Raw genomic sequence first — 21,363 nt, 5'->3', positions numbered from 1 at the left:
GGTGGAGGGGGGTTGCCCTACTCTATATCCTTGCACCTCCTTTCTGTTACCATTTACTCCCTCAAAATGTTGCTATTCCACCTTCACACTTGAGGAGGTGCAGGTGCCATTGTCTTCAGGGGTAAAAGACACAAAACTGGAAGGGGAAGGAGAAAGGTTTAATTGTCAACTAGAAGAAAGGGAAAAATATTGCAAATAACCTGTTGCCAAAGTGGTTTAACACTGCCACATTTAAACGGATTGTATCAGGAAAAAAAACCCAACCAGTTCTTATTTACATCTCAAGGATGTCAAGCAAGTTGTTGAGTATCTCTGTGCACGTGCAAAGTGTTGCTGGTCCAAAAGAAATCAGCAGAAGACCAAACCTCCACTCCCTAAAATTGGCTGAAAATTCTCCACTGCTGGGAAACATTCAAATGCCAGTGCTCTTTCCACTCTCCTGCAACATCAACATAACCAAAACAACTCTGCTTTTTGCCCAAAGAGCTGCCAAGAACAGGGAAATAGCACAATTTAAAAAAAAAAAAAAAAGGTCTGTGTTTCCAAAAGCAGTTTTGTACATTTTCTAAAACAAAAGGCTGTGCCTGAATGTGTGCAGCGATAACACTGACACAAATTATTTCATGTCCTGATTTTGCTACATAGAAAGCAGAAAACTCCTGTGCAGCTGGTGGAGCAGCAATCAAGCTGTTGCACAACTCAATATGCAGATCAGGCCTGAGGAAATTCTGCTGGGATCCTCTTTGTCCTCTGCTTTTCAAGTGTGATTGAAATCTGTTTTCTCAGATTAGGAAATTGGAGAGAGGTTTTATGTTATGCTTCTGAATAATTTTGAACACTGCATGACAGTCATGTGTTCTCAGTGTTTGGAAATACCAGGTTTTAGCAACTCCTCCTTGGCTGCCTGGAGACTGTTTAAAGCTCACTGTCAAAGCTTTACTCCTCTACTATCTGACTTAGGTGGTTTATTGTCCTCTTGAATCTGTTGACAGATTCACCTGGTATTCAAGTTTGCTAAAAGCTGTATTTGTTTATTTGTTAAACACAAAGGCCTGAGCCAGGGCTGGTGTCCTTGCTCTTTCTGAGCTCCCTAAGGCTGGGCTCTGCTAACCTTGGACTCTGAAGCATTCGCATCTCACAGCTGGGCTTATCTGGTTTCTAGCAAGGTGCAAGTTCCACCCAAAATTTTTTCCCTACTCAGGATGTTTATAATCACTCCTGGAGGCTCTTTCCCTCTGTCAAATCAGATCAACCAATTGACCAACAGATTAAAAAATTATTAAGGGTGGGGAGGAAGGACAGGCACACACGCACACCCACACACAAAGGCTGTGAGCACTCCGCCTTTGTGCTCATATGAGCTTTGTTTCCTTGGGAATCCAGCTACTAAAACAGGCAACAGCTGTGACAAGCAATGAAATCTAGCAGCAGAGCAGCATGACTGATGATTTGCAAACCTTTAGGTTTGGGAATTTGCAACACCCCTCCCTATCTTAAACACGTAAGAGGAACGTATCAGGATGCATGTATAGGAAAGCATGAATCCAGTGGGGCGAGCAAACATTTTGTAGCTCATCATCATAAGAACTGAAGTGTCATCAAGTGTGGGGAGATTCTTACAGCATGCATCCATCTCCCTCATGCTCAATCCTGCCACGTCTCCTGCAAACACTCACACTAAATCCCTAGCAGAGGAAACATAATTTTTACCAGGCCTGACCAAACATAGGATGCAAATAACCTGGGTTCGGGTTATTTGCCTCCCCTGTGGCAGCAGCTACATTTGCTGCTTCTCAAATATCTTTTCTAGGTATCAGGTGGCTTCACTATCAGATCTTTTCAGTACGCAGTCAGTATCTCCAGTTTCCAGGTCCAGACTCAATGTCACTTCACATCCTCCCTGGTCTTCTTCACCTGGCACACCACGTGGCTCGGTGCTAAGGGGGCTATCCTGGTACTTGGTGCGGCACTGTGGATGTGCTCCTGATTCACCTTGCGTGGAAGGAAAGCACCTTGGCCCCGACATGCCAGGAAAGAAAGGGGCAGTAAGGAGAAAAGGAGAAGACAGGCAGTATGGAGAGGACACAGTCTTTAACTGTGCCAGGGGAGGTTTAAGTCGAACATCAGGAGGAATATCTTCACAGAAAGAGTGATTAGATATTAGAATGGGCTGCCCAGGGAGGTGGTGGAGTCACCGTCCCTGGAAGTGTTTAAGGAAAGATTGGATGTGGCATTGAGTGCCATGGTCTATAGTTGGCATAGTGGTGTTCAGTGATAGGTTGGACTCGATGATCCCTGAGGTCTTTTCCAACCTAACTGATTCTGTGAAAGCACCGTGGTTGGTCCTGATATGCCAGGACAGAAAGGGGCAGTAAGGAGACAGGCAGGGGGTGAGGGGAGGGCGACGTGACGACCGCTTTGTACGGGTCCGGGCCGAGCAACGTCGTTGGGTTTGGCGGATCCAAGGCGAGGAATGCCGACTCCCCGGTGACGGGACACGCCGGAGGCAGCGCAGAGACATGAGGGCGACCCGTGCCTGGCCTGCCCTGCCCTACCCTGCCCCGCTCCCACAGCGCCGCCGCCCCGCCCAGCACTACATGTCCCGTCGTGCCGCGGGCGCCGAGGCCCCACGGCGGGGCCGTGCGCTAGCTGCCCCGGAGTCGCCTGCTCGGAAGCACGGCCCGCCTTCGATGCTACCCCAATTTCACGGTCAGCAACGCCCGAATCACCCTCCGCCCCGCCACTGCTCCCTCACCGCGCCTCCCGCGCCGCAGTCGGCGGGCCAGCGGCCCGCGGCTCTGTCGCGTCTTGCCGTCAGGCACCCGCGCGGCGCCCCGCCGTGGCCCAGGCAGGGCGGGGGTGGCGGGGCCCTAGGGGCGCGCGAGGCGGCAGCGGGTTGCCGGGGGGACGCGGCGGCGGCGGCGGCACCGGGATGAGCGGCAAGGAAGGTGATGTCCCTGCCCTCCCTTCCCTCCCCTCCCTCCCGCAGGAGAACGAGGCGCGAGGAGCTGGAGCCAGCGGAAGCGGGGGGAGGCCCCGCGGCTCGGAGGGGACGGGGGTGCGGAGCCTCCGCCGTGCTCAGCGGTGCCCTTCGGCCGTGTAGCTGAACTGACACTGAGGGAGGCCGCTCCTTCACGGGTGTCCCCGACCATTCCTTCTTGGGTGTCCTGCTTTCCCGCTGAGGCTGTGCCAGAGAACAGGGTTTTAGGGATTGCATCCTTGGGGGTGAAAAAGCAGTTGCTTCAGCGGGAAGCTGAGTGTGTTAGGCCTGTAAAGCACTTAAGGTAACTGCGTTTCAGTATAGTGTATATATATCTATGTGTATATATATATATATATATATGTATGTATATATATATAGACACACATGCATATACATATACATATATGTTTTGCAGCTCACTTTGCAGCCTGTATGTTGGTTTAGCCCCAGCAGTCACACAATGAATCACAGAATGGGTCAGGTTGGAAGGGACCACAGTGGGTCATCTGGTCCAACCTCCCTGCTCAAGCAGGGTCATCCCAAAGCACATGGCACAGGATTGTGTCCAGAGAGTTCTGGAATATCTCCAGTGAGGGAGCTTCCACATCCTCTCTGGGCAGTCTGTTCCAGTACATGGTCACTTCAAAGTAAAAAAGTTCTTCCTCATGTACAGGTGGAACTTCCTATGTATCAGTTTCTGTCTGTTGCCTCTTGTCTTATTGCTTGGCAACACCAGGAGTCCCACAGACCTCCCTTCAGCCAGACAGTAGGATCAGCAACAAGAAAGCTGGCTCTTTTGTTTTCATTTTAATTTTTTTAAAAATCAAGGTTAAGTTACTGTTGTTGTAGCCCATGGTTTTTTGATATCGAGGTTGTTGATTATTCAGGGGAACCCCTTCTCTCGACTTCTCTTTCTTCTTCTTTTCTCACTTCAGGAGGCTCTGTTTTTTTCCTGTAGGTCATGATGATGTTCCTAACTTTTGGTATACTGCAGAGAGTTTAACTCTCTGCACTATTTTAGGGGATGTATTTGTAATGTTTTAACTGCTACAGGAAAAACAAAACCCTGAACTCATGTCCTAACAGAGAAGAAGGAGAAAATGATGTTCAGTTTCCTCTTTTAGAAAGTAGCTACGCCCACTTCTGGTTTTGGTTTGGGATAATAAACAATTAAGCGGAAACATTTTAAAATCCAGTGTTCTTCTGTAACTTTTAAGTAGCTTCCTTTTGTTCTTCTTTTAAGGCAATTGAGAGAACTCTACATGTTCAAAAAGGTATGCCTGTACACCATTTTGACAAATGTTGGCCTCTGTTAGGAAGACAAAGTCTCCAGCTGTCACCAAAAGGAGGGAGCAAGAGGGAGGAAAGGTTGATGCGTGGGTGACACAATGAGTCAATCCAAGGTGAAGGAAGGACAAAAGGAAGAAATAGTACAAGATGTAAATCAGAAGTAAAATACAGTCCAAAAGAGATGAGTTCTGGATGTGGGTTTGAAAAAGGAGTCTAGGGAAGAGGCACACAAAGCTAGCTGAAGGGCTACATCAGGGTGAATAGAGAAGAAATTGGTTAATGGGCAGAGCGTAAGGACCAAAGAAGCTACAGCGCAGGAGCTAAACCTGCATACCCAAGTAGTGGTAGTCTATTTAAATTATGCCTTGCTTCTTTTTCTGGTTACTGAAGATGCATGACATGAATAATTACAGTAATAAAAACTTGCAGTATATTGACTCCTTTCAAGCTGAATAAAAAAAAAAGGAAGGGAAAAAAAGAAGTCTAATCCTGTAGACCCTTGTTCATGGAAGGATTTCCATGCAACCACTCCCTTACAGAAAGAAAACATAAAAGGTTGTCAAGACCTTTCCAAAAAAAAAGAAAAAAGGTCTTAGGATCCTGCCACTCTTCTCCATTGAAATTGGTAGGATTTTTTTTTTCTAATTTTTACTAGGAATGTGGTAGAAAAAGTAACATGATAATGTGAAGCTGGCATCAGTCAATAATAATAATCTAGTTACCTTATTCTATCCTGTAAAATATGGCTACAGTCAGGAATGCTCTGATTGTACTCTGGCAAAACTATTTTTAAATATATTTTTTTGTGTGTATCTTCTATTAATAGGATCGGGTGGGTTCAGAAAACGCAAGCATGACAATTTTCCACATGGTCAAAGAAGAGAGGAGAAAGAGAATGCTAATCCATCTTCAGCTTTGATGACGTCTTTTAAATGTAAGTAAGCATTTGAAAAAGTGGATTATAAAAACGTGGTGCAGAAAGTGCTAGGAAATCACCAGTATTTAGTGATGGAATAAACCATCTCTCTCTGAAGGAGAAGCTTGGAACTAGTTGGACTCATGGTCCATACCTTCACAGCTTAGTATTCTGTTTTTTGTGCAGTGAAGTCCTGAGAGTGGAACTTTGCATAGCTCCCCCAAGTCATGACTTGCTCCTGTTTCCATCCCACCTGCTGTTCCCCCTCCCCACCCTACTTTTTCTGAACCTGATGCTGAGCAAACTGCAAAAGTGGTCAACCTGGCAAAAGGTGAGTGGGCCCTTTGATGCCAGAAAGCTGTAGGATCTGCAGAGGTGTAAAGCAAAATCTGAGCCACTGGGGGCAAGAGGAGGAGGTGGCGACCTTTGGGAAACTGAGGAGGCTGCTGACCTTGGCTCTGCTGCATAGGTGACTCAGCTACTTTTATGTAAATATGGATGCATTGTTTTTTAACTCGGTACCTGTTTATACCTGCACTATTTAAAAATAAGAGTTTAACTAACTAATATAGACCTGTATGTAGACACTTTCTTCAGTTTGAGTGCCGTTTAAAAATTAACTTATGTTTGAGTTTCTTCAAATAAGGAAGTGTAAACTTCCCTTTAGCAAAATTGTTTTTATAGGATTTTTCACAAAACCAGATTTAAACTCTATTAAATTTAAATTTCTCAGAAGACTAGCCCTGACAAGGCAAAGTTGAGCTTCAGAAATGAGAAACTTTGGCAGAAGAAAGAAGGAGATTTAGTATGGGCAACAAATTAATTCTTGGTGTAAAATTTTCCCCATTCCACCTATTTTTTATGAAGCTAAGGAGGGTGAAGAAATATAAGCTGTAACAGCTATAACATCTGTAACAGCTGGTCACTTCCATGTCAAATAATTTCCTTGCTTTTTTAAAAGCAGGTATTTAGATTTTTCTGTGTAAATCATCTTGGCAGGTGATTAACTGTGACCCCTGAACTTTGCTCAGAGAAGCTGTGGATGTCCCATCCATGGAAGTGTTCAAGGCCAGGTTGGATGGGGCTTTGAGCAACCTGGTCAAATGGAAAGACTCCCTCCCCATGGTGGTGGGAGTTGGAACTAGATGGTGTTTAAAGTTCCCTGCTACCAAGCTGCTCTGTCATTCATGTTGAGTATCATACCTACACTTGTTTCCTTCCTTTTCCATGAGATCTAGTCAGCAGTATTTTGATAATTTCAGAAAGGATTTAAAGGACACAGTTTATTCACCTTTTTTGAGATCCAGTCTTTGTCCTGCACTAGTGTTTATAAGTCCCAGACAGAAACACTGGTGGTCTTCGTCTCTATGTCAGGCACAAGCATTAGGAAAAGTTATGCTCCAGATGGTTTACAATTAAGCAAACTGCATAAGGTGAACCAGAGTTGTGCACTATTTCTGTGTATGTTGTTTGAATCTAAACAACTTAATCATAGAATCATACAACCACAGAATATACTGAATTGGAAGGGACCCATCAGGATCATCGAGTCCAACTCCTGGCCCTGTGCAGGACACCCCGTTGTCCAAACGCATCTTGAACTCTGTCAGGCTTGGTGCTGTGACTGCTTCTCTGGGGAACCTATTCCAGTGCTCAACCATTTTCTGGGTGAAAAACCTTTTCCTGATATCTAACCTAAACCTGTCCTGGCTCAGCTTCATGCTGTTCCCTTGGGTCCTATCACTGGTCTTGAGTGAAGAGATCAGTACCTGACCCTCTGCTTCCCCTTGTGAGGAAGTTGTAGACTGCACCAAGGTCTCCCCTCAGTCTCCTCTTCTCCAGGCTGAACAGAACAAGTGACCTCAGCCACTCCTCATATGCCTTCCCTTCAAGGCCCTTCACCCTCCTTTGGACACTCTCTAAGAGCTTAATATCTTAGTTATATTGCAGTGCCCAAAACTGCCACAATATTCAAGGTGAGGCCGCACCAGTGAAGAGCAGAACGGGGCAATCCCCTCCCTCGACTGGCTGGCGATGCTTTGCCTGATGCCCCCCAGGACACAGTTGGCCCTCCTGGCTGCCAGGGCACTGCTGACTCATATTCAACTTGTCGTCGACCAGGACTCCCAGGTCCCTTTCCTGGCACTGCTCTCCAGCCTCTCGTTCCCCAGTGTATACACACAACCAGGGTTGCGCTATTAATGCGTGGCCTTAAATGGTTGCTCCTTTTACTCTCTGAAAAGAAGCTGTACTTGAATTGATCTATGGGCACCAAAGATTTCTAAAAAAGTAATGAGAAATTGTCTTCTGTAGTAATTACAGGATCACAGAATGGTTTAGTTAATCAAAAACCAAGGAGTTACACCATTTTTTTTGTTAATACGTTTTAAATATGACAGGTCAGTGATACAGATACCTTGGCTTTTAAGGTTAAGATTTATTAAGTATCCTTTTAATGGTCTGATTCTGCACCACCAAAATATCAATAGAGTGGGAGTCTTTGCTTTCAGTGTTAGGTTAGACATTATAGTGGAAATATGGAGGAAATGACTGTGTGATCTTGATGTGTTAGGCTGGAGAACCCTCCTGAGTTCTAATCCTTCACAATTTTAGGCAGTAGCACAGTACAGTAGGTTTTCTTACATCCTGTTAGGCTAAAGATTACCGTATGTGTCTATTTTACTTCAGGTCAGAAAGCACTTCCTAGTAGTCCCTAACAGTTTAAAATCCAACATAGGAGTCTAAAAGCCACAACTGTCCAGAAAAGATTGGGAGCATTGCTAATATTATAGATCTTCAGAACAGTGAATTTCCTGGTAGATGACATTTGTAAATGGTCATAGTAAATGGTATCCTATGAAGGGAAGTCCCAGTCACCCTTCTTCAAGTTCCTGCCACTATGATCTGAGGAAAAATTTCTTCTTTATGATAATTCAGGGGTGGAATTGACTCTCAGAATTTTTAAGAGACGCACCAAACAGACACGTGTAAGAATTAAAAGATCATTTGTGATCTATCTTAGAGCATTTGTGATTTGTCTTAGAGTTTCAGAATAAGGTTAGGAAGAACAGAACAAAATAAGAGAAACCAAGCTTTTACCAAATACAGTTATTTCTATCAGTTCATGTAAACATTGCTTGCCAGTGAACTGCTATACTTTTTTAAAGGATATTCCCTTGTCAGACCCTTTAAAAACGTAACCTCTTGGTTTATTTTCTTCATTTTCTCACATGAAGATGTTAACATTTCATTAGGAAATGTGTTAGATTTCTCCTAAGTATCTATTAATGATTTATTTAGTGGAATAATGGTCTATGAAGTGTTAATGGAATCTGTGAAACGTTCATGATGTTTGACTGTGATAACCATATACACCTCCTCCCTTCTCTGTATTCATTTTAGTTGGAGAGAATTAACATCAGCAAGTCAGAAATCTTATTTTAAATAATTGATCTCACTTTGCTTTACTACTTCTAATCCTTAGGGATATTAAAATACTTGACTTTTGGCCAAGTCTAGCTGGGATGTGAAATGCAACCTTCTTATAACTAAATGGTGCCTTTTGAACAGTATATGTGCCTTAGTCAGATACCTTTTATTTGTTTTGTTTTAGAGAACTAATGTATCTTATTTACAAATGATTGTAGGGTTTTATTTTTAGATTTATTTTGCCTGATTTGGGTGAAATCTTAAGTCCGTTTCCTGAACAGCGGTACTGCGGAATAGATTTTACTAGCAAAAGCAAGTATTTTTCCTTAAAATTGTTTGGGCTGCCTTAAAGCATCATCAGGATTGATGTCTATTTAAACCTGACTTATTAAACAAAGGTATTATTAATGATGAATTTTGCAGCTCTGGCAGGTGGTAGGCAGTGGTGCCCTGTGCAGCCATGCCCCACGCAGGGGCAGCCACGCTGCCCACCTTGGGGTGAGGCACCTGGGGACAAGGCTGGTGGGGTGGGGGCTTGTAAGCAGTGACTGCAGCACAGGCACTTTGCTCTCCCCACACTGTGTTCATGTGATAACTGTGCTTGTTGCTGTAACGATTGACTCCGCAGCATTCCAGCTGGAGCTTGACACCAGGCATGATAAATATGAACGGCTCGTGAAGCTCAGTCGTGATATAACTATCGAAAGCAAGAGAACGATATTTCTGCTCCACAGGTTTACCAGGTGAGTCACATTGAGCCTGAAAATGTTCATAGAAACCTAGAAGCTGCCGTGCAGTGTTGTCTGTGTTTGTGATTAGCAGCTGCAATGTTCTGTTGAGAGAAATTTAATTAATTTCCCATAAACATCCTTTAGAGTGGATGGGAGCTAGTTAATGCACACTCCAGTTAGAGAATTATAAGATGCCGGTTCAAGTTTCTTGGTTGGTTTTATTGGTGTATTAAACTAGATCAGAGCAGCAGAATGCACAGCAGATGAGAGCCTTCCAGCTTTTAGCAGGCTGTGAGAGAAAAGTATGCACCCTTCCTTCAGGTTAGTTGCCTGGGCTTTTAAGTCACAGTTTTGGTTCTTGCAGCCCCACCTGAGGTCATCAATGCAAAGAGGAGGTGACCTGGGGTCCATTTATGTAAGTACTACAACTGGATAGGTTGTTCTGTGAAGTTTTGAGCTTCTGTATGTTTTGTGTTCTCATGAGCCTTCAAGCAATCTTTGAAAGCCACAAACAAACCAGAACAACAGGAAAATTTGAAGCTTTGCATAGCCTGTTGTATAAAATGTTTACCATATATGACAAACATTGGTCTTGCATGTTATAGTTGAAATAGTTCTCCCTGTTCCTTTTTTTGTAATTTAATTTGGTTTTTGTTACCTATCAATGCATTTATGCTGAAGTAGTAACTATTTATAGTCACCATAGTAGTAACAGTTACGAACAGATTGGGAAGTTGCCCTCTTTTTAACTTGGTTTTCTTCTGCGAAGAGGTATTGTGATAATTCCAGTAACCACTACAGCCTTGACTGTAAATAGCTACTCCCATTACTGGGGCTAGGTAGCTGGGAGCTCGTGGAGGAAAGAACAACAACAAAAAACTCCTAATTACTCCAGATTTTAGATTCCTGTTTTGGAAGACATTCCTGTTTTGTGAGAGTGGAAGCTTTCCATGCTGTATTTTGTATTTCCTTCTCCTTTGCAATTATTGTGGCTTTAATCTTGTTACACTTTACTATTTGCTTTTAAATGTTTTCTTGAGACCAGTCTATCAGTAGTTCCTTAAATAGACTGTAAACTAATATACCATATAGATTATTTGTGGTAGGGGAAGTTTAAAGGAAATTAAATAAACTAAGCTTTAAATTTCAAGTATATATTGTGCTTTTGAATCAGATATTTAAGCTGTTCCTGAACAGCATAGTCCATAACTACTTCCTGAAAGAAATCACATGTAGAAGTACATCATGTATTATATTTTGCAATACTGTCAAGTATTGCAAAATATTGATTTTTTTTTTTTTTTTTAAAGAGGTTGAAGGACTTCTGTAAATACTGCTAGTTTTCTGCAATATTTTTTGAAGCCTTTGCATATGTGTCTCCTTTTTCTTACTTAAGCAATAATTACTATTCCAGTCTGGAATAAACATAATCCTACCAGAACTCTGTTTGGCTGTTTGATTATTTTCCCAGTAACAATCTGCAGAATCTGAATAGGTATCAATGGAAGTTAAACTGTTTCTCATTCCAGTGCCAGCTTTACTTTTTCTTGAAGCCATTAAAAATATATTGATTAGTAAAAGAAAATGTGTAATGTTTTTTAACTGTTTGCTCACGCTCTGAAAACAGCTCTTCCTGTTTTATGATTGCAGTGCTCCCAATGGGGAAGAAATACTAAAGGAGTCTGAAGTCAAGCTAGATGCTGTCCGACAGAAGATCAAGCAGGTTGCACAAGAACTGATTGGAGAAGACATGTATCAGTTCCACAGAGCTATATCTCCAGGTAAATTATTTAAAAATAGGGAAAGTGTGCTAGTTTGAACTGTGCTCAGTTTTTCTTTATGTAGGAATACTTCCTCCTCATGCTGCAGGTCTGAATTTGTTACATTTCTGTGGCTATAAATCAGGACTCAGGTTACTAGCAAAGTTAGCTCCGGTATTAGAGAGGCTATTGTCCTTTAGTCTTCTTTTCAGTGCAGTTTAGAGGAAGATTTCAATAGAAGACTACAACTGGAAGAATTTGGACCCTGACCTAAACTGCAGTTGGGAGTAATTCTAGCAAATATACTGACTAGTCTTCTCTGACTGAGAGGAGCATGTGTAGCACACTCAGTTACCCCACCTGAAGGGTTATAATTTCTGGGAAGAGAGTAGGAGCAACTGTCTTGTGAAATTATCCATTTTGAGTTGATAAAATTCATTAATTAAAATCTTTAGATTAGCATTTTCTTTCTTCTTAAGACTCAGAATGTGCTTCTGCCTCTCTGTTAGAAGCATTAAATCAGTTTATATGTTTCAATCATATCTTTTTCTGCTCCTCTCTGTAAACAGCAGTCCTTTACCAACATTCTTGAGAATTAAGTTGCAGTGCTTTCATGACTCTTTCTGTCAAATCATATTTCTTTGCTGAATCTTTGCTGACAATTTGAGTCTTACCTAAAATTGGTATGCCTTGTTTGTGGCAACATATGAGTAAAATATGTAACTGCTTCTTTGACATCTTGGTCATGACATAAAAGAGTCTTGTGTTTATCAGTCTCAGATTTAACATATTTGGAATTGTGTATATTTTTCCTTGTTTAGGTAAGACCTTTTCAGCTGAGGAGAGCTGAAGATTTGCCCTGAATCATTTAATTGTTTAAAAATGTCCATAAGATTGATTTGATAGACCAGAAGCAAATACATGTATGTTATTTACAAGACAAAAAGTTAACTTGTACTGATGTCTTACACAAACTTAAGTTTGTTAAGGGTGAGACAGCTCTTGAGTGAAAGCTCAGTTTATCAATATGGAAGCAGAAGGAGCTTGCCCTGATAGCCTTCAATGGCTCTAATTAATTCCACAGTCCTCTTACCTGTGATGCATTAGGTTGTTCAAATTAAATACAAGTAGTTTTTCTTAAAGAGCTACCTAATCTGTACGTGTCTTGCTGCTATTTATAGCTAAGTACTGTAATGACACAATGAAAAGAAAAGGTAATTCAAAACGCTGACACTATAGATGATCTCAAACTGTGAACAATACTAGTCCAAGTATGAGTATATTGACTGTATGAGTATATTGAAGTATGCTGAAAATGTGTTTTGATTTTCATTTTAAGTACTACTTATAAAAGCCAAGAATTCTTGCATTCAGTTTTATGAAAAAAAAGTTTCTGAAAGCTTCACTGAGACTTGTAAACCTTGTCTGAATAACCCCTGAAGTTTGTAGCCCCGTGTGAGTCACACAGTACTGTCTACAGAACAGCAGTGTTTGAGGTCTGCTACCTCACAGATCTTTGTGAGACTGTGTGGTACAAGCTATCAGCCATGCCATGGGAGCAAGATTCTTACAGGGTAACCAGTTACCCCGCATCAGCTGCCTCACCTGAACTGTCTTTTTTTTTTTTTTAAATATGTCTTGTGTGGGTAAATTCAGAGGCTTACCTACCTCTAGTTTTACTGAGGAGCAGCTTGCCTGGAATTAGCTTGCATTCATCTCAGACGTAATGGAGTAGACCTACACAGCAGACATATGGAAGCTTACTGCATGATAAGTTCTGGGTGTACTCATATTCTTATAAAACAAGTGAGCAAACCTCATGCTAGTTTTCTACTTCCAGATTCTCTCTCCTGAGTAAAAAAATTTGATTTTTTTCTTAAAAAATACATTTTTTTCAAACCTCAAAAGCTAGATTTCATTTTTTATATGAAAGATATGTAAACTTAAGCTAGGCATAGCAACTGGAAATAAAGAAATTGATCCAAAAAAAGTTTTGTTCAGGTTTCTTTGTGTGTTTGGTAAATACTCATACACAGTCAGCTACACTGATTCTCCTGCATAATCTATTTCTGACTTGCATGAAGGTACTTGTTAATACCTGAATGAACCTGAATAAACTCTTTAGAAAACAATTGAAAATATGCTATCAGAAACGACTCAGAATTTTTAAAACCTTTTTCTGTTGTAAATCTCTTAAAATGTCTAAGATCTGTTTGTCCATTGTAGAGCAGGATGAATTACTGTAGGGGAGGTTAGTAGTAGAAGTCTTTAGTAGAGGAACTTAGAGACCTGCTGCATGTGTATGGTGACTCAATGCCTCCACAACTGCAAAACTTTTAAATAAAATACGCAAATTCAGATGTAAGGGACCTACAATGATCATCCAGTCCAACTGCCTGACCACTTCATGGCTGACTGAAAGTTAAAGCATGTTGTTTAAGGGTATTGTCCAAATCCCTCTTGTAAACAGACAGGCTTGGGGCATTGACCACCTCTCTAGGAAGCCTGTTCCTGTGTTTGACCACCCTCTCGGTAAAGAATTGCCCTTGATGGATGCAGCAGAGCCATTCCCATATATCCTATCACTGGATACCAGGGAGAGAAGATCACCACCACTCTCTCCAGTTCCCCTCCTTGGGAAGCAGTAGAGAGCAATGAGATCGCTCCTCAGCCTTGTCCTCTCCAAACTAGACAAGCCCAAAGTCCCTAACTGCTCCTCAAAGGACATTCCTTCCAACTCTTTCACCAGCTTTGTTGCTGTCCTCTGGATGCCTTCAGGGACATTCAGATACTTCTTAGATTGTGACACCCAGAACCCCGCAGTTACATATACAGTAGCACACCCCTAACACTTGCATCAACTCGGAGTGAGGTTGTCATAGTATTAAAGAATTTTCTCACTACAGTATTAAGAAAATTGAAGAGAGTGAATCTTATTCACCTTTGTAGGTAAAAAGGAAGGAAGGCAAAAAGGTATTAGTGTGCTAAATAGTAAGGGGAAGAAGTAGACTCTGTTGTCCATCTTTCCAGCAGTCAGGAGTACAGTCTCTCAAATACCTGAAATTTGCAGTTTCTTTGAACAGAACTAAAAGATGGAAAATGCACAGTCCCCATTGCATTTCTGAATTTAGAACAGAAATGGCTGTACTTCTACTTTTTTCCTCTTTTTAGATGACATTAAGTGGCAAGTCTGTGGACTGTCATAGGTTGTATAATACTGATTGGCCCTGAGATCTCTGTGTTGTTTCTGTAATTTGGTATTTGTGCCCCGTTAAGAAGACTGTTTATAAAATCCAACTGAAATAAGTTGCCTTCATTCTATTTCTATAGGTCATCTACTTAAATTCTAGCTTTTCTACATATGCTCCTCTGTGAGGGAAGTTTGTGCCCGCTGGTGCCCATGTTTTGTAAGGGCATGCATTAGAATATGTCTCTGAGAAAACAGGGAATGCTTTTAGGCATTGTGTAAACGAACCTGAGTGTATAACAAGTATGAAATGCTAACTTTTAGCCAGACCTTTACTCTTACCTTATTCATTCTTCTGCTCTCCAGTTAGTCCTCGGGATGGCAGAAGAAGGAACACGCAGCATTAAAGGCTTGTAGATCTTGATTGTGCTGAAGCTAGGGTCCAGGAGGTGTCAGAGGTGTGAAGGTGCTTGATGTCAGGATTATGAAGCTGAGATAGAAAATCTAGAAACATGAAGAATGAGGGGACAGTTAGATGAAGAGCAACTATGAGAGGGAATGCTTTATTCCCCGTGCCCACCACCGTTTATGAAGAACAGTAACTGGGAGGGAAACAGTGATAAGAGTTAAGAATGTTGCTTTTAGTTTTGGTTTTAAGTGTTCTTTAATTGTTGCTTTGCTTTTTTTTCAATGGAAAAAGCTTGCATACCTTTTTGAAAATAAATGTAGCTAAGAAAAGTGCTAGATCTTTTGTCTTTATGTATTTCCTAGAGCTGTAAGTCTTGACCTTCCTTTAACCTAGTTTTCAATTCTGATTTTGTATTTTAAAGAAATTCTGGAGAACTAGTTAAAAAGATTTTTATGAACAAAAACATTGCCATTAAACTGCTTTTTTCTTCAAAAAAGAATAAAGAAACGCCTATGTCCCATATCTCAAAAGCAGCATGTCTAATTAACCTCAAACTTCCTAAAAATATTCTCCTTTGTCTTGAAACCAAACATGAAACATCCTCCTGTTCCCCACCCTACCTCTCACAGAAAGAGTAAAAGGGTTCAAAATGGGGCTTATAATGGAAACCGCTGTAGCAGCCTTAACTGGGGAATCATGACTGTCTGCGTGATAAAGCTGCCTAATACATATTTTATTCAGTATAATAACTGTTAGCCTATAAATAGAAAAGTGCTATGAGTATAATGCTTGGGAATATTGTTTGCCACTTGTAATTGTTAAATGCTTTTTTTGGGGTTACTCCAAGCAGTTGTTCTTTTGACTTGAAGATAAAACAATTCTGGCAGAGCACTAAAGAAGTTTCATGCTTTCCCTCATTAAGAATAGTGCTAATGGCACGCAGGACGTTTCCCCAAAGGACACTTGCATGAGCTCAAACACTGAGTATAGCACTAATTGAACAACAACAAAAACTGATGACTGTTTTCTACACGTTTCTTAACAGTACAGATTGTCCCAGGGGATGATTAAACAAGCAAACAAAGAGATACTGAAATAATGAAGGCTTTTTTTTAATGCAGAGCTCTTCATTTGTTATGTTAGTGTTCTGCTTTGTTGATATTTTTAAAGCTTTACTATTTGTAATATAGAATTCCTGCTCCTTTGCCCTACTTTGCAGTGTATACCTTATATATCCTGTGAGGAAATGTGTACTGTTTCTTTAAAATTGTTGGGAGACACTATGCAAGAAAACAACTGCAAAAGATTGTATGAATCTATGAAAGGGAGGAAGAAATTTTTCAGGATTTTTTATTTGTGTATATATATGTGTTTAAGCATTTAGATATACATATTTAACTCTCAGCTGCTAAGAGAAATATCAATTGTATACCGGACAGATCTGTATGAGACCTAAAGACAAGAAAGAAATGGTCTGCAACATGTGTAGGGTCCTGCACTTGGGTCACAACAAACCCATGCAGTGTTACAGGCTGGGGGAAGAGTGGCTGGAAAGCTGCCTGGAGGAAAAGGGCCTGGGGCTGCTGGTCGACAGTGCCTGAACGTGATCCATCAGTGTGCCCAGGTGGCCAAGAAGGCCAGTGGCATCCTGGCTTGTATCAGCAGTAGTGTGGCCAGCAGGACCAGGGCAGTGATTGTGCTTATGTACTCAGCACCTGTGAGGCTGCACCTTGAATCCTGTGTTCAGTTCTGGGCCCCTCACTACAAGAAGGACATTGAGGTGCTGGTAAGTGTCCAGAGAAGGGCAACAGAGCTGGTGAAGGGTTTGGAGCAGAAGCCCTGTGAGGAGCAGCTGACGGAGCTGGGGGTGTTTAGCCTGGAGAAAAGGAGGCTCAGAAGGGACCTCATTGCTCTCTACAACTATCTGAAAGGACATTGTAGCCAGGTGGGAGGCAGTCTCTTCTCCAAAGTAAGAAGCAATAGGACAAGAGGAAACAGCCTCAAGTCACACCAGGGAGGTTTAGATTGGCTATTAGAAAAAATTTCAACACGGAAAGGACTGTCAAACATTGGAACAGGCTGCCGAGGGAAGTGGTGGTGTCATCAGCCCTGGAGGTATTTAAAGGCATGTAGATATGGTGCTTAGGCATATGGTTTAGTGGTAGACTTGGCAGTGCTGGGTTAGGGGTTGGACTTGATGGTTCTAAAAGTCTTTTCCAACCTAAACAGTTTATTTTTCTATGTTAGGATTTATGGAATTATTCTAAGCATGTTCTGAATTTACTCTACATAAATGCAAAACTTGTGTAATGCAGAGGGAAAATTAAGGACTGCTTGGCTGCTTGTTAGGTTGGCATTGTGTGGGATTAAACAGAGTACCTTTTTAACATGATTTTGTTAAATGAAATCTCTAGCTGTTTGTAGATATACTCAGTTTTTTGTCTCTTAAGACAAAATTTTAAATGAGGAGCCCATAATTCTTCTGGGGCTTCTTAAGTAGTGTGGCATGGTGATAGTAGATGCAAGTGGAGCATTGTTGGCTGACCTTTATTTGCTGTGTGCCTGTGCTAGCAGCAGTGGTGAGTGGAGTGCTGTGCACAGAGAAGCTCATTAGCTGTTTATCATGTCTGCACTTGCTCTCAATAGGATTAGATGACGAGGCTGTAAAGTGTCAGCACCTTGTCAAAACTATTGCTCTGTGACTGCTGCTGCTGCTGCAGGAAATTCTGTGTAAAAGTTCAGCTCTGACGCAGTCTAACGCATAATTTATCTTGTGCAGGCACTATTTGTGTTCTGAGAGAATGGTATAATGGAGCTTTTTTCTGTCTCCTGCCTTATACCATTTAGAGTCACTTTAAGCAGGTAAGCATATTGCAACAAACTGCATTGCTGGATCAGACAAAGCCAGTTAAGGCTGTGTGGATGAAAAGGAAATACTTTACTTGCACTAGAATGCTACTTTTTAACTGCAGTATATAGGACCACCAGCCATGATGCTGTAAGAAATGCTGCGGAGATGAGTGGGGTCCAAGCAGCCCAGATTTGGATTACCGATGATTTAAGTAATAAGGTTTTTTTGGGTGTTGTATGAAGGATTTGAATTAGATTGTAAGCTAAAGCAACTATCCACATGATGATTTCTGTGTTACTGGGTTTTTTCTTAATTTTTTTAACTCAAAGTATGGAAAGAACATCTCATACTCAAGCTGTGCTAGCTACCTTTCTATTTGTAGACGTACATGTATTTCTGAAATAATATCAAGGTACATAATAATCAAGGATATAATATCAATGAACTGTTCTGCACATCAGGAACAGTGGAAGTAGGGCATTATTTTCTTCTTAAGAAAGCTTAAAAATTGTAATTAAAATAGGTGGCATATTGAATTGTAGGCTGAGGAAAAGCACAGGAAAAGCTTTTTACTGCATGAGGCAGGTATCATGGATTGTAAATGTCTCACCCAGGAAAAAAGCTGAACACACCTAAAACACTGAAAGGAATGCTATTCATGAAGGAAGCAATCAGGTTTATGCAAGATGGTGGGAAAATATAATAACACAGGAACAGGATGTAACTGAAGAATTAATCTATTTGCTGTTGTAGGTGAGAGGTAAAATGCCAGAAATGGAAACAAAGTTTCCTGATTATACTGGAAAATTAACAGAATTTGCAGTGAATAAGCTAATGTTTATCAAATACGATTTTGTTAATTTCTTTCTTTCTGCTTTGTTACTTTTTCTGTTTCTCTGAACTCACATCCCCAACTCTGCCAACAAGCTTGGTCAAACATTTTCTTCACCTTGCAAGTTGCTTGTTTCAAATTTGATATCTTCAGCTTGTGGCATTTTACTACTCTTTCATTATTTTTGGTTCATGCCTTTTTTCTAGATTCATCCAGGGAAAGGGAAAAATTGGCAACTGCAAAGCCTCTCACTTTGTATTCTCTGCTGCAGGTCTTATATGTCAATACACAAAAACTTAAAACAAATTTGGGAAAATGAATGCGAATTCAGACATGACCAAACAAGTCATGCACTATGTGAGAATTGATTGTCAACTGATCCCTGAATGGTAATAACAGGAAGCTGTTCAGGGCAGCATAAGTCCTTACGTACAGTCTTTTAAAGATGCATGCTGTGGTTCAGCATGATCACAAAGGTTGTCCTTTCCTAGTTTTAACTTAAGACCTAACTCTCCTAAAGTCCTGCTGTACTGTTATGACAAATACTGCAGTTATTCACATGGCAAACTGAAACTAGTGATATTGTTTATCTTTTAATTCAGTTTTATAGCTAGCAAATGGAGGAGACCTTGTACTCTCGCTCAGGAATATTTTTCAGTCTTGCAGTTATTGACATTAGTCATTCACAGATCAGATCTCTCCAGCCTTTACAGGAACCAAGTGCAGCTGGGACGTAAGAGTTCAAGAAAAATCTATGAAGCTTTTTTGTTTGTTTATTTAAAATCACACAGGAGAATGTGTCATAGAGGAACTCCATTCCAAGAATACAACTAGTACAGCACCTCCTGATTTGGTTTTTGTTCTGCAGTCATATGGTGAGAAATAGCAGTTGGTGAGTGGTGATGTACCCTTATACCATCTCACCAGAATCTATATGAGGATAAATGGTCACCACTGGTAATTCTGTTGTGCTTGTGAGTTGGGTCTGTTGCATGGAAACAACATAATCTTAAGGACAACTTTCACTGTGGTTTGAACTGCAGAAACTGTGTTGTGTTAGGTGCTCTTCCTTCTTTGATCATTGAACATCCTGGCTGAGTCAGAGCTTCCTTTCTTTGGTATCTTGAGCACTTGCCCTCAAGGCTGTTAGTACTGTAAAATTTGCCATCTAACTGAATGACTTCTAAAACTCTATATTAATTATCAAGGCAATTGGTGGTAGTCAAAGAGGTCAGGAATACTTTGTAGTTTTTTGTTTGTTTTTTAAGAACTCACGTAGAATGTTGGCTGCTCTTCAGAATTACTATGTTTGGGGCTGGTACGTGGGGTGTAAAAACAAACCCCCAAACTTCAGAACAAAAAGCTTGATTACAGAAGTAACCATGGTCCACCTCAGATTTTCAAGTAGAAGCAAAATAAAAGTTTGTGATTTTCTGACCCACAATTAGTCATCTGCAAAAAAGCCCAGCAGTGCTCATATGTCCATGTGTTTTTAATAACAATACAAAAAAGGCTTGATTAACCTGTTCCCTGCAATAAGACATTAAAATATTCTTCACAGTTCTCTGAAGGATTTTTATGCCTGTCTGGGGAAATAATTTAAGTCTCTCAGGCATCTGTCTCTATTTAATAGGGAACCTATATTTGTTTCTGTAGCTGTTGGGAGAACAGTCTAATCTTGGGATTACCTTTACCCTAAAATTGGTGTGTATTCAACTTTAAACAAAGTGCAAACAATATTAACACTTAAGTATTTGAAATAATCACTTCAACGCATGAAGCTAGAAGTGAACAGAATTTTTTGGTGATCATAGGTGTGTCAAATAGCAATTGACTAATCATCAAAGCATTCAGGAATTAATACAATAAATTTACATGAATTTAATTATTGATATAATAGTAAAATTGCTCAGCCTTTGAATTATTACTCAGTAAATAGAAACAGATTTTTTTCCCAAATTTCTAAGATTGTATGGACATTTTTCTAGTCCTTTTATTTACATTTGTTAGTTAATACTGGTTTATAAAATCCATCCCTGAGTGGAATCACTCTTTTAAGCCATTTTCACAACAGGATGTCCAGAGCATGCCTGTGTCTGAGGAGGGCTGGCTTTATGCTGTTTCAGCATACTGTTATAAAATTAACCTTTGACTTCATGCTCACAATCAACAAAGCAGTTTGATTGTTTCACAATCCCAGTTTTAGTTTAGTTACTTAACTTTTTATCACTTCTGCCCAGAAAGAGACCTGTGAATCTAAGGAACCATTGTCAAGTATGCAGAGAACTTAAAAGGAAAAGACTAAGGTGTGAGTTTTCGGTTTCATGTTAATAGGACACCATACATTTAATTTTTGTATTAATACTCTTAAATTTAATCTGTGTACTTGTTTCAACTGATGATGTACCTGTTAATTATTTGCTTATTTTACTAGTACTCCACTTCATTGATCAATATGCTTGTAGAAGTGCATTCCTTAAGTCTACCATCCTCCCTGTAGTCTGCAGAGCTTAGTAATAAGGGCTCTCCACTTTAACTTAGGTTTTCCTCTTTTGGGGATTTCCACAAGGATATGAATTTTTTCTCTTCCCCCCCCCCCCCGGGGTGGGTTGGTGTTGGGGGTTTTTTTTGTTGTTGCCTTATATATTTTCTGGGAGGGGAGCAGAGGGGAGAAGGGATATTTGTTTCTGTGTCTGGGGTTTTTTTTAATGAGAATGTAACTTGCCAGCCTAAATATGATGATAAGATAGAGCCATGGCTGTGCTGTTTTGATTTTGTAATGAATTAGCAAGTGGGTAGTTTCACATGACTCACCCTGTAAATAATGTGCCCCACCCTTCATTTAGTGATCCTGGAAGAAACTTGCTGAGTGTATCTTCCTACCATCTTTCTAGTGGCTGTTGTTGGCTTGTCATTTCTGCTGCGTGGTTTAGGAGAGGAGCTGGGTAAGAGAGCACAGACTTGTGTCTATCTGC

General features: G+C 40.8%; 1 protein-coding gene across 2 annotated transcripts in view; it reads left to right on the top strand.

Moving 5' to 3' along the window:
• TSNAX (translin associated factor X) overlaps positions 1-21,363 on the top strand; it is a 52,293-nt gene that overhangs the window by 22,620 nt on the left and 8,310 nt on the right. Inside the window, exons 1-4 of one of the 2 annotated variants that reach the window (XM_032682630.1) lie at positions 2,871-2,948; positions 5,100-5,207; positions 9,247-9,361; positions 11,000-11,130. In XM_032682630.1, the coding sequence (XP_032538521.1) occupies positions 2,933-2,948; positions 5,100-5,207; positions 9,247-9,361; positions 11,000-11,130 (370 nt within the window). In that variant the 5' untranslated portion in view covers positions 2,871-2,932. Of the gene's footprint in view, positions 1-2,870; positions 2,949-5,099; positions 5,208-9,246; positions 9,362-10,999; positions 11,131-21,363 lie in introns of those variants that run through there. The other variant, XM_032682632.1, reaches the window with a different exon arrangement.

This window comes from Chiroxiphia lanceolata, chromosome 3, assembly GCF_009829145.1.
Source record: "Chiroxiphia lanceolata isolate bChiLan1 chromosome 3, bChiLan1.pri, whole genome shotgun sequence".
NCBI classification, from domain to species: domain Eukaryota; kingdom Metazoa; phylum Chordata; class Aves; order Passeriformes; family Pipridae; genus Chiroxiphia; species Chiroxiphia lanceolata.
Note: the sequence above shows the minus strand (reverse complement) of the source record. Positions and strands in the feature narration are given on the sequence as shown.